This window comes from Callorhinus ursinus, unplaced genomic scaffold (assembly GCF_003265705.2).
Source record: "Callorhinus ursinus isolate GAN/ISIS: 27379988/994484 unplaced genomic scaffold, GSC_fseal_2.0 scaffold2, whole genome shotgun sequence".
NCBI lineage: Eukaryota > Metazoa > Chordata > Mammalia > Carnivora > Otariidae > Callorhinus > Callorhinus ursinus.
Genome location: NW_027397064.1, coordinates 8,630,166 through 8,643,429, shown reverse-complemented (window position 1 = coordinate 8,643,429; position 13,264 = coordinate 8,630,166). Strand labels below are relative to the sequence as shown.

Genomic DNA, 13,264 nt, shown 5'->3' with positions numbered 1-13,264 from the left:
TTGAAAACTTAGTAGGAACTTAAAAATGCTTTTAAATGAAAGTCATAGGTCTCCTGAGCACAAACTATTCAGATTATTTTTAAATAACCAATTTTGTGTGCCGAAGCAAAACCCAAAATAATCTTACTAGGACATTCCAAAAGAAACATTCTCCCCAAATCTCTTTGTGAATGTCAACTTTGGTCAAGTGTGCAAGACTATGTCTTAGGTTCATTTAAAAAAATATATCGTAGTTTATTTGTAAATGTCCAATATAAGATGGATTAGATTTTTCTTCCTTTTAGCAATTTGCTCTTACGCATGCAGTTGTTTTTCTTTCTAAGCTTGGGGTTTATGTACCATACATAGTTCTCTTCTGGTAACTATTATCAGCTGGTACCTCTTCAAAAGAAGCAGCCAGAGTTCTTAAGTTGAACAAATGTGTCCCATAAAATTACTCGAAAGGCCAAATCTTGGTGTCTAAAAGGAAAGTTTCTTGAAGATCAATCAGAATTTGGCAATTAAGGGAACCTTCACCTTCACCCCAGTTCAGTTTAGGGTAAGACAAGGAGATGAGGCAATATATTGCACATTTTTGGAATGCTTAATAGTAAGCTATGACGAATTAAATTGTCATCATGTCCTATCTGACTGAAAAATAACAACTAAGAGCAATCTAGGATAATCTGAACTGTTTGACAATACTGTCAAATTTTGCATCAATGGATCATGAACTAAAACATGATCACAGATTCAGAGCACACATGCTCTTCCTGCTCAAATCAGAGAAAAGTCTGGAGTGGTGTCGTGTAAATAATTAAACATTAAAGTCGAAAAGGATAGAGGGGAAGAGGGGAAAAAAGTGGGAAAAGGCAAAAGAGAGGACAAAGGAAAAATGTCTTCTGAAGTACAAATTTGGGGGGAAATCAGTTATAGTCATATGCTTCTCATTGTCAGAAAAATAAAAATGCTTTTCCCCTAATACCCATCCTCTTTGTTTTCAGCAACAGAAATAAACAGAAACAAGTGTAAAACAAGAATTCTGTAATCTATGACTAGAGATGAAATGTGACCAAAAGGGACAAAATCCCCATCTTAATGACGCTTACACCCCAGAGGCTTAAACAGATACTTATATAATACACACACACACACACACACACACACACACACACACACACACACACAATCATACAAATACAGAATCAAAAATGCAGGGAATGACTGAAGAGAAAATTACAGTGTGCTCTAGAATCCTGCAGCAGAAGGATGTGACTCAGAATTTTAACATGTCCCGAGAAAAACAAAATAAACCATGTATCTTGGTTCTGTAGGGGTGAAAAGAGTATTCTGTCCGTTGACCACAGCCAATAAAATACTTAAGTAAAATCTCATATTATGTTATTTGTGCTCAAATAAAACTTCCTGGGCCTCTGTTTGTTTTTAAAATGTTTTCTATTGCTATCAAAAGTACTTGAAAACGAATAGCAAAGGATGTTTATTTATAGTGGTGTAGCATGCTAATTTGAAATAAGCTAGAGGAGGGGCGGCTGGGTGGCTCAGTCAGTTATGGGTCAGACTCTTGATTTTGGCTCAAGTCGTGATCTCAGGGCCATGAGATGGAGCCCCGCATCGGGCTCCATGCTCAGCATGGAGTCTGCTTGAGATTCTCTCCCTCTCCCTCTGCCCCTCCCCTCGCCCTCTCTCTCAAATAAATAAATAAAATCTTAGTATAAAATAAAATAAAATAAGCTAGAGGATTTAAGGAGAATGGAAATAAAAAATCCCAAAGGGCTGGATCTTGCCTAAACAGAACAATAGCCCTGGACCAGAAGTCAGAGGGTTCAAAGTCTCCATCAAACACATCCTAGCTGTTCTGCCTTAGCCAAGTTATATAACGTGACCTCTCTGAATCTGAGTTTATCTCTAAAGTAACTGCCAAATCTTCCGGGGAAGACATATGAGTTAACATACATGGAAGTGCTTTGTGACCACCAGTATGGAACATACAGTGCAGAAAGGGAGAAAAGAAAGCATTAAAAAAAAAAAAAAAATGCAAGTCTGAATCACCCCTCTGAGGGGGAATTAATACTGGCTGCCCCCAAAGAATTCATTAGCCATTTGAAAGATGTCGTTGTGTATTTATCTTTAAATTTCCTACTAATCATCTCAAGCAAAAGCTCATGGCAATATTATCAGAGCCAATTACTTAGCATGTCACACTCAGTACCCCGAAAAAAATACCAGCAAACGCTTTCTGCGATAAATAATCATATGTAAACTTGGGATTTAACTTTTATTGTGAGAGGAAAATGGCATTGCTTTGAAATATGTGCTGGCTGGGTCCTTTCTTTCTTTCTTTTTCTTTCTTTTCTTTTGTTTCTCTTTCTTTTTCTCTTTTCTTTCTTTTCCTTCTTTCTTTCCTTCTTTCTTTCTTTCTTTCTTTCTTTCTCTTTCTTTCTTTCTTTTCTTTCTTTCTTTCTTTCTTTCTTTCTTTCTTTCTTTCTTTCTTTTCTTTCTTTCTTTTCTTTCTCTCTCTCTCTCTCTTTCTTTTTTTTCCCTCCTTCTTAGAAGCCTATTCAAGGGCAACGTAGTGAAATTGAAATTGAGGAAAGGTCAATGAGGGAAAATGCCATTTGAATGGGAGGAGATGGGTGATAATTCTTAACTGAGTGTCCCTCTTCAGTAGGCTCTCATATTTTCACTTCAGGAGGCTTTATGTTGGTTACTGAGTCCATGAAGGGCACTGCTCAAGATGCACGGGCTCCAGGGCCACCTGCCTTGCTAGATTAATGGGGTCGTTCTGAGAAATCATGGCCTGCAGGAAACATTTTTAACTAGTGCTGTCAGAAGGAATCACTCCGGGTTTACATTCCAGGATCTCAGCACAGGTTCTCTCAAGATAAAATGCAAGATTTTATAAATGGAGATCACTGGCAAAACGTTCTGGAAGACTCTCCTCTGAAATAAGTCCACCACACTGAATAACTATTTCAATGGTTGACACGATACCATCTCATTGAATTAAATATAAATTGGGCATTGGAAAAAAAACAAGATTTATTTAAACACTATCAAGGAAGAATGGGTTATTTATGACCTAGTAGGAATGTTTTTTAGGAAGAATTCCCTCTTTCCTCAATTTGATCTATTCTGTCCTTCAGGTTTTCATTACTTAAAAAAGGAAAGACATATAAAGTATGAAAGTCCTCAGCTTTATTAATGCAAACATATTTTTTATTAAAGAATGAATGCATTTATGCTATAGAATAGTTTACATGTGTTGTAGAACAGCAAGCAATATCTCCAAGAGGCGAGTTCTTCTCAATACGACTCCATGCTCACTCTACATGCCTTAAAACTGGACCCACACACGGGGGCACACGTACACACACACAAACGCATACACGGACACGCAGATACACAGACCAAAACGCTGACACCATTACTCTCTGGATTCGATGAGCTCTCATTTAAGGCTTCTATAAGGTGCCCCAGTGTCCCTAACGTTATGGGGATTAAAAACAGACTTCAGTCGAGGAGCAACGTTACCTGGAAAACTAGCCATCTGCTCCTGGCCTTAAATATATGTATTTGAACCAACACTTTCAATTTCATTCAGTGTTGACTCTGTGTTGATGATATCTAAAGATCCATTAAGCTGAGACATCTCAGGCTCTCTTACTGAGAATTTCTCATTAGAAACAGTGAACAAACCGGCAATTCTGCCCCTAAGATATCACCAATTTTAAGATAACAGGGTCAGATTTCCCTTTAGGATGCAGTTTCTCTAGACAAGCCAGGTGTATAAAGCACATTCCCTATTAGAGTACAATATTGAGTGATGGGGGCAAGGCTTTCTTGGTGATGCCCAATCAGATCTGAAGCTTGCTGTGAAGGATTCATCAGACAGGACCATCAACTAAGTTACCATAAATCAGAATTGATCAAAGGACAGCCTACATGGAGTTTGCTCACTTGCTGATAACTCATTCCCTTTTTCCAAGGTTTCTGTGGTTGTGGTGGTTGTTTGAAACTCCTACTTTGATTGTTTATTTCATCTGCTTGGTTATTTTCTTCCCTTTTTGTGTCCCGCAGTGTATGCTGAGAATCCATCCCTTAGGGATGTTGGCTGGGTTGGAAGGGGAAAGAGGGTGGATGAGGAAGGATGAGGAAAGCAGCTATTAGTAGTTGCAAGTATTCTAAGAAAAGAGATGAAGTGAATACAATAAGAGGGTACTGCTTGATATATTTACGTAAATAAAAGCATTATCTTTAACTGTGAATTAACTGCCAACTATCAGGTTGTTAGTTGTAAAGCTCAATAAAGGCTGTGCTGATTTGCTTACTGAGGAGAGAATCTGAAACATGCCAGGGAGAGGGGCTCTCAGGATGAGCCTGAGGTGTTCCTTTAGCTCTGTGGCCTCCGCACCTGCACCCCCCCCATATCCCTTCCCCATGACTAGGGATCCTATAAGTGCATCTAACATTCTTGTTGGATTTCATAAGGCAAATTGGAATGGTCCATCAAATAACAGATGCAGTGTATTTGCCTGAGCATGGTGATAACTGGCATGGAGGTCTCCTACAGGGAGGCATGGGAAAATGGGGGGGGCGGGGAGAAGACAGTCTAGAACTTTCCTCCCCATCCGCACGCCCACCCTCCTCACAGTCACAGCAGCAGCAGATTTCAATGTAATGTAATTACTTTAATAATACATTTCTTTAGATTTAGAATTGCTCTTCTAAATTTAAAAAGCTTGGTCAGCCAATAGTTTGGCAGTCTTTTCTTCCCGAATTTGAACCATTGCTTATTTATCTATCATCTTGAATTCCTTGACCAATGCTGCCTTGCTGAAGCATCCTAAGTTCATTCAGCCATCATCGGATTCCAATTCCTGGGAAACTTCTTCCGATGAGCTGTTCCTATGGATCCGACCATCGCTCTTCATACTGTGGAAAGTCTTCTTGAAGGCCTCCATCATGGCGTGGGCCAGCTTCTTGGCCTCGAGCTTGCTCTCACACTCTACAGCGTGGCAGTCCATCTGGTAGGACAGGTCGTCATTGATCTCCCTGTAAACCCAGGCGAAGATGTTGGGGCTCACGTTGTGGTCGGCAGTGCAGTAGGCAATGCGCGCCACCTGGAAGGTATCCATGTGGACCGTGGCTTCACCTTTGTGGTCAAGGTGATGGAGCCAGACTTGGAATGGTCGGATTTCCAGAAGGGCATTGGCTGGAAAGACATCTTCTCGGGCTAGCGTGTGCTTCTTCCAGAGCTCGATGACTGGTTTCTCTGTGCAGCCTGACAGAAACTGCATGCCTGTGGTAGGGACTTTACCCAGATAGGTAACCTGCAGAGGGAAGAGAGGAAGAAAAAGGGAAAGGTCAATGTTAGGCTCTTCATTCTAGTTGTTCACTTAGATGTTCTCAGACAGTCACACTGTCACTCTGGGCACGTGGAGAGACATCTTTCCAGCTCCTTAAAAAACAAACAAACAAACAAACAAAAAAACTGTCATCAGAATTTCTACCTTTTCTCCCTCACAAGTTGAACACTTGGTAAAGGTATTGAAATGCCTTAAGTAGCGTTGGATTTTTAAAAAACCTAATTTCTAGAGACCCACTCTCCCTCTCCTCTCCCTACCCCTTTTTTTTTAAAAATTCAAATTAGAGTAAGAATATCAACTTTTTACATAATTTGGCATTTCTTTAAAATCATAAAGCCGTTTAAATTTTACTTTCAACCAAACACATGCAGAATTTAATGACAGGAGGAAGTCAAAAGGATGCCGCCTCTGAAAAAAACAATCTTTATTAAACTTGTCTCCTTAATCTCTTTACAATTCTCTGAGTGTTTGCTTTCACTTAAGCTTTTGCTTCTAGCAAATGCCAAGGACACAAAAACTGTTCTATTTACATTATGGCTTAAAACATAATTGTTTTCCCCAACTCCCCCACCACCAGCAAGATAAATTTTTAAATATAGCAACGCTCCGTTGTTTTTCAGCCTAAACAAGTTTTAAACTGATGGGCATCTGGTTATAGTGATAATAAAGGAAAGATCCACAGATGGGTTAAGACTAGAATGCTGGCTTATCAAATAGCTAGATGGGCAGTATGAAAACAAAGACAAATAATTCCAAGTGATTCAAATAGTGTCTTTTTTTTTTAAGGATTTTATTTATTTATTTGAGAGACAGAATGCACGCACATGCCCGTGAGCAGGGGGAAGGGGGAGTGGGAGGGGGAGAAGCGGGCTTCCCACGGAGCAGGGAGCCCGATGTGGGGCTCGATCCCAGGACGCTGGGATCATGACCTGAGCTGAAGGCAGAGGCTTAACCCACTGAGCCTCCCAGGCGCCCCTCAAATAGTGTCTTTTTAAACACTTGTTTATCATCATACTAAGAAGGGATTTTCATTCTTTCTCTCTCGTTTTTTTTTTTTTCAGTCATCAAAATGCATGGAGCTGACACCGTTGGACAACTGGCATTATGGAAATGCATAAAACTGAAGAAATCATTTAAGAAATAACATGAAATAGTATATAATTAGGTTCAAAATTGGTGACACAGATGTAAATACTGTCAATTTGAGGAAGACAAGATCAGAAAAAGGTCCATGGAAATGATGAGAAAGGAGATTCGGGCACAATGATTCCAATCAATGTCTGCGTTTAGTGGGGCTATAAAGGCCACATACAAAAACACAGAAGTTAAGTACGATTGCATTTTTTTCATGGTTTATCCCTTAAACAAGAGTTAATTGGACAGCCCCTTTAAAAAATAACTTCTTTGGGGTGCCTGGGTGGCTCAGTTGGTTAAGCCACTGCCTTCGGCTCAGGTCATGATCCCAGAGTACTGGGATCGAGTCCCGCATCGGACTCCCCCTTCTCTGTGGGGAGCCTGCTTCTCCCTCTGCCTCTGCCTGCCACTCCCCCAGCTTGTGCTCACTCTGTGTCTCTCTTTCTCTCTATGTCAAATAAATAAATAAAATATTAAAAAAAAAATAAATAAATAACTTCTTTGTACAGAGACACAGTGCTGCACATTCTAGGAATACTTATCAGGAACCTCTCATGCACAATGGCGAAGTGCCATAGGGGACGGAGAGGGAGGGGGAGATGGAGAGGTCCAAAATCAATAGGCTGGAGGTCACTGGTATGTGCTCACAGCACAGTCTGTGAAGCAAGCGAAGTCGAGATTTACATCCTAGTTCCACAGTTCACAAGGTGGGTGGTTCTGGGCCAAGCGCTAACCCTCTACCATAATTAATAAGGCAGACCGTGAAAAGGGCAGGCGAGGGATACAGGCAAAGTACCCTGAGGATTCAGAGGAGGGAGTGATGGTGTCCTGCTGATGGAAGGCCTCGGGGGAGAGAGTCACTGGATTTCAAGACATGGGGTCTCAAACGCCAGGTAGGAGAAGCGCATGAAGGTAGTCAGAGAAGGAGGGAGCAGAAAGGAAAGCGGTTGCAGTGGGGAAAGCCCTCCTCCACAGAGGGCAGCCCTGGAGAAGACACAGGAGGTAAGCTGCCACGGGATGAAAGCAGGCTAAACTTCGGAAGACAGCCCCGCATGCAGTCCAAGGAGCAGGGACATCCCTGCTCTGGAGGGAATGCCATGGAAGGTCTACCGTCCCAGAAGCGTCTGGGTCCGAGCACGGTTGTGAACTTGGAAGACTTGCCTGATGCCAGGAAGAAGAGATGGGAAGGGCTGGGCAGTAGCAGAATGCTGAGACAGCACATCCAGGAGGCGAGAGGGCCCGGATCGGGAGTGGAGTTCGTGCCGGGGACAGGAAAGGACAGACGGAGCCTGACGGGGACGACATTACAGAGATGGGACTGACAACACGTGGCAGGAGATGGAAGGGGGAAATGACACAGACAGACACCCCCACAGGGAGAGCCACAGGTTGGATGGCTCCTGTCACTCTGGGTACGAGTAAATGTACAATACAAAGGTCGTGATTTACACACTTGCTGCAAATGTGCTTTCTGTATAGGGTACTTTGTGATACCTTTATTCTTTTTTAACAGCTTTATTACTTTTTTATTGAGGTGAAATTCACATCACATAAAATTCCCATCTTACAATGTGTGATTCACTGGCATTTAGTAGTCAAAATGTTGTACGACTATCAGATCTGTCCAGTTCCAAAATGTTTTCACCACCTCCAAGGGTGACATCATACCCATGAAGCGGTCACTTTCTATCTCCCCCCCCCCCCCCCAGCCCCCGGCAAACTCCAGTCTGTTTTCTGTCTGTATGGGTTTACTATTTAGATTTTCACATAATATGCGACCCTTTGCATCTGGCTTCTTTCACTAAGCATAATGTTTTCAAGGTTCATCCAAGTGGTACCATGTTGCAATACCTCATTCCTTTCTAGGACATCTTTACTTTTAGAAATTCAAAAGAAAATGGGGAAACTAGCTTCAGTGCTTGAAGTAAAAGTGCATTCTTTCTTATTAGCCACTGAAACTAGAAATAATCATACTTATATTTGATAGAAACAGCCTTCAGAGAGAGGAAATCTCCTTCAATTTGCTCTAATCTCACATACACACACACACACACACACACACACACACACACACACACACTTTTTAAAAAAGTTATCCAGCCAATGCCTTCTGACATGATATAATTAAGGGATGAGCTTAAAGAACTTTATTAGAAGTTGTAGATAATTCACTCCAATTGAAAGTGATTTCATAGTAGTAAATATGTGTAACTCGGAAAAATGTATTCCTCTCTTATAAATATTTATGACTTGAAAATTGAAGATTTTAAGGAAATGAAGCTTTATTTTGGAAGTGTGCTTGAGAGAAGGAGGGGGCAGAGATGAGTAGCCTGAAGAGCTTACTAAAATAATAACAAAAGCTACTTTTAATATGTAGACATATATAAAAACAATTTTAAAGCTCTGAGGTCGGACCATAGGACATAGCTGTAACCTCTTGATATTAAACTTATTATGAAAGTAATCTCCTTTCAGTGGCCCAGTTTCACCAAGGTCACCTGGATAGCACACTGCACATCAAGCACGAGGTCCTAAACCATCATTTATATATATATATATATCACGGCCAAATCAAGCCACACAGATGCTGAATAAGTAGTACCTAATGTTTGCGTCACACTTTAGACAAAAGGCCCTTTGTGTCTACCAGCCTCGTTGACAACCCTGTGGATCCGTGGATCAGGAAGGAATGTGATTACCGCCAGCCCATTTTCTAAGAGAAGAACCCTAGGTCAGGTGGTGGCACTAGGACACGTACTCTGTCCTGCAAGGTGCTGGGCTTTCAGGTACATTTTGAGGATTTGTGAGGAAGAGTGCATGGAAAAGACATCCTAAAAACATACCTGTTGAATTCCTAAGCCACTTTCCTATTAGATGAGAGCTGTTGCCATTGGAGTCCACTTATGAGCCACTTGTTCATTTTCCCCATCTTTTGACTATAAGAGAGATTTTGGATTTCTGTGAGCACCCTAAATGCAGTGGGTTCTCTCAAAGAGTGGACAGCATTCTTTCATGGGGTGCTTTCGTCAGTGACACTCCTTTCCATGCCATTAGGGGCCTAGGCCTTTCTTTACAATTTTATTCCTTGTTGTATAATTGCAGAAAGACTCAGAAAGCTTCTAAAATTCCCAGGTAAAATGGAGCACAAATAACAAAATTACACACACACACACACACATATTTAATATATTTAATATCCATTTATAATATATGATTTCTAAAACTCAAGAAAATATAGTCTATTTAAAATGAAATCAATGAAAACAAACTGTTTAATCTCAAGAGCTGCAAACTTTTGGCATCTTTCCAAAAGCTTTCTGTGAAAAGAGAAGCATAAACGTGTTCTACCAGTACTAATCCTGAATATTCCATTAGCTTCATCTTGCAAAGAATTACTCAGCCTGCAGAAGGAGGAGAGCTAAAAGTGGATTAGGGGATGACCCCTCTCCCCTGTGATACTGACAGGGGCTTCCAAGCACACCAGTGTTCACTGGGGCTTCCACCACAATTCATGTCAGCCCTTGACTGGGATTTTCCATGGAGACTACAGAAGCTACAGTGGACAGATAAGCCCTTTGTACAAGCACAGAATCAACAAACATTCTCAGGACATGCCAGAAAATGGCTGATTGTATAGATAAGCAGCTCCAGTCCTGCTGCTTGATAGGACTAGGGTCTGCTCACCTCAGGCCTTGGTAAGGCTCTTGGCTGAGTCTCCTCTTCAGTTAAATGAGTTATCTCTGTCCAAACCCTTCTAGGCAGTCCCAGTCATGAACTGTTCTCTGGTTCCTACAGGATCTAGTCAACATAAAACATGAGCTAGAGGGTCTTGGGTGCCTGGGTGGCTCGGTGGTTAAGCGTCTGCCTTTGGCTCAGGTCCTGGGATCGAGCCCCACGTCGGGCTCCCTCCTCGGCGGGAAGCCTGCTTCTCCCTCTCCCACTCCCGCTGCTGCTTGTGTTCCTGCTCTATCTCTGACTCTGTCAAATAAATAAAATCTTAAAAAAAAACCAAAAAAACATGAGCTAGAGGGTCTAAACTGATGTCACTGGGTGAACCTTGGGAAGTCAGTGAAATCTCTGTTTTGTTGCCTTTGTGGAGTTGATGATGTCAGAAATCCCAGGAGATAACATAAATACAAAGAAACAATGCTAAGTTGGCATTTCTTAAAGAGACATGGAAAAAGAATTATCCGCATGGAGTTTCCCTAAAAATGGAATGTAAAATGATGACATGATGTACCAAGACAGCTTCCCCTCAGAATGACCCCTTTAAATCAGCCCTGTTATCATCCATAATGGCCCATGTTCTGGAATTCTCACTTTGTGCACTTTCCCCTCATAAGTCAACTATTTACTACCTGCCTGTGCATTCACTAACCTTCCCCTAAGTTCTCCAGAGTCTGCCATTAACCCTTACTGTTGACTCTAAATCACTGGAAAAAAAACAACAACTATTCAGGCTTTATTAAAAAAATGTTCATTTCTCTCTTTAATTTTTGATATATAGTGTAATAGAAAAATACCTATGGCTCTGTTTTTCAAGGGAAAACTTAAAGTAAAAACTCAAAAAACAAAATCAACTCTCTCAAAATACCAAAGCTTCTTTATGCTGTGCCATTCAGCCATGTCCTCTACCAACACGAGGCCACAGGATCTATGTGTGTCAATAAACAGAAACCCCCAAATATAGCGTGTTATCTCTGTGGCCTTCCAAATCAACGCTGTGGCAGGGATTTACTCTCTCCATAGAGAAAGAGAGATCACTTCTTGCCACAATCTTCCTTGTGCGGGAGACTTTCTTTCACACCCCTCTGTGGGCACTTCCTCCCTAGGAGTAAAAACACAGGACTCAATGTGCAAGGCGGCTTCAGGAGGATCTGCTGCCAACATAGCTGTACACCGTTTCAGGTCTGGTGAAGCAGAATCTTGTTATTCCTGCCCATCTATGAAAGAGGTGAATGTTTTCTAGATGAATAAGTCCCTTCTGAGCCTCATCCTTATGGGCTACAATCTTCCAGAGCCACAGAATAGACGAGAAACCTTGAGTCACTAAACTGGTCACTAAATGCCCAAAATGGTAGACAGATTTTTTTTTTTTTTTTTTTTTTAAGTTGTCGCCTCCCAGGGTGTAGGAACAAAAGGACTCGGAAGATGGCGGGAAGTCTTCAGGGGGAGTAACAACCAGTTGGAAATATGCAGTAAATATTAACATCTTTTCTATGGTTGCAGGAACAGGCATTGGGCAAGAAACTTATTAAGAATGAATCATTCAGAGAGAAATAAACAAGCAGAGCAAAAAAAAAAAAAAAAAGTTTTTCCCCATGTGTCATTCAATGGCATACACTGCTGCCTCAGACACAGACGGTTGCAATGTGTGTGAATGGGCTTTACCCAACCCCGACTGAAAATATTATTGGAGAATATTCACAACGTGTGAAAATCCATAGAGGCCATGGAGCTGAGCGGCCCGCCAGAGTGTCTGCGCCACAATCCCAGTGTCAGTCAGGAGAGACTAGTGTCCTCAGAAGCTCTCCTTCCCACCCAGGACTATTCCAACAGCTCAGCCAGCTCTCCATTCATGAATCACCATTCTTTCTTCATCTGTGGCAAAACAGACTCTGGTTGCCTGACATGGAGCCTTCTGGCCAACCAAGCTAGCACCATCCCTTCCTCTTGGTGCCAGTCAATATTTCATTCTGGCCTGAAAACCCCTTGTTTAGGACCCTGACCCATCTTATCCTAGACCAGACAGTGGGATGGTGAGGCTAATGACAGGGGCCCCAAAATAAAGAGGTGGGAGAGAACAGATGATCACTTAAGAATCCAAGCCCCTGGCTTCCTGGAGATCTTAGACCTTCCAAGCTGGACATACCCAACTTCACAACCACACGAGCCCAGCTTCGGTTCAGTTTACTGTGAAGTTTCTACAGGATGGCACATCCAGATCAAAGCTTCTCCAGAGGCCTTTCTTGGGATATAAAAATCCTTGGTGCTCTTTCATTGTCTGTAGGAGGCTTCCTGACCTCTGCTGACATAAAATAATATGATACGAACTCAAGAAGGAGAATACTTGACTGGGAATCCTAATACCCTTTGGGTTATAAGGCAGAAGATAAGAAAAAGAAGAGCCAATCCTGAGTCAACAGCAGAGTCAAACTCTTCTCCTCTGATATTAATTCCTACTGCATTTTGTGGAAAAACGGGACAGAACATTGAGAGTCACAATCCCAGCTTGAATCATTTCCTTCCTTGCTGGCTGCAGAGAAGCAAGCAACCACTAGACACTCTGAAGAGTGGGGATGGAGCCACATGGCAAGTTCCTAACAATCCCCAATGCAAAGACAGACATAATGCTAATTATGACCTTGAAACTGTATTACAAGTTGTAAGCCATGAAGGAAGTATTAAAGAATAAATGCTGTCCACAGGGAAACCTATGAAGTCATTGTGAAAAGAAAATAAAGTAATAAGCTTTGGGCTTGAAAATTAAATTGTTTTTGAAAATTAAATCTCTTAAAGGACATTCATTTGATAAGTATGTATTGAGCACCTACTAGGAACTAGAATCAATATAACTCTCTGCCCTCTTGTGAGGCTTATGTTCTCAGTACACAGACAAAGGTTACAGGACTAAACCTGCCATGGGCAAGGCTAGCTTTAGCGAGAAGAACACACACATGCTTCTGTAAGCATTTTCAGTGAATACAGAAAACTTCTCTTGGGTTCAAAAAGGTCTTTCAAAAGCACAATGGGGACAAAAAAAA

At 41.6% G+C, this 13,264-nt stretch overlaps 1 protein-coding gene across 1 annotated transcript in view; it reads right to left on the bottom strand.

The window, feature by feature from the left end:
• Nucleotides 1–4,667: 4,667 nt before the first annotated feature.
• PID1 (phosphotyrosine interaction domain containing 1) overlaps nucleotides 4,668–13,264 on the bottom strand; it is a 214,374-nt gene continuing 205,777 nt past the window's right edge. The window contains exon 3 of the mRNA XM_025890388.2: nucleotides 4,668–5,330. Coding sequence (XP_025746173.1) covers nucleotides 4,854–5,330 — 477 coding nt within the window. The 3' untranslated portion in view covers nucleotides 4,668–4,853. The remainder of the gene's footprint in view (nucleotides 5,331–13,264) is intronic.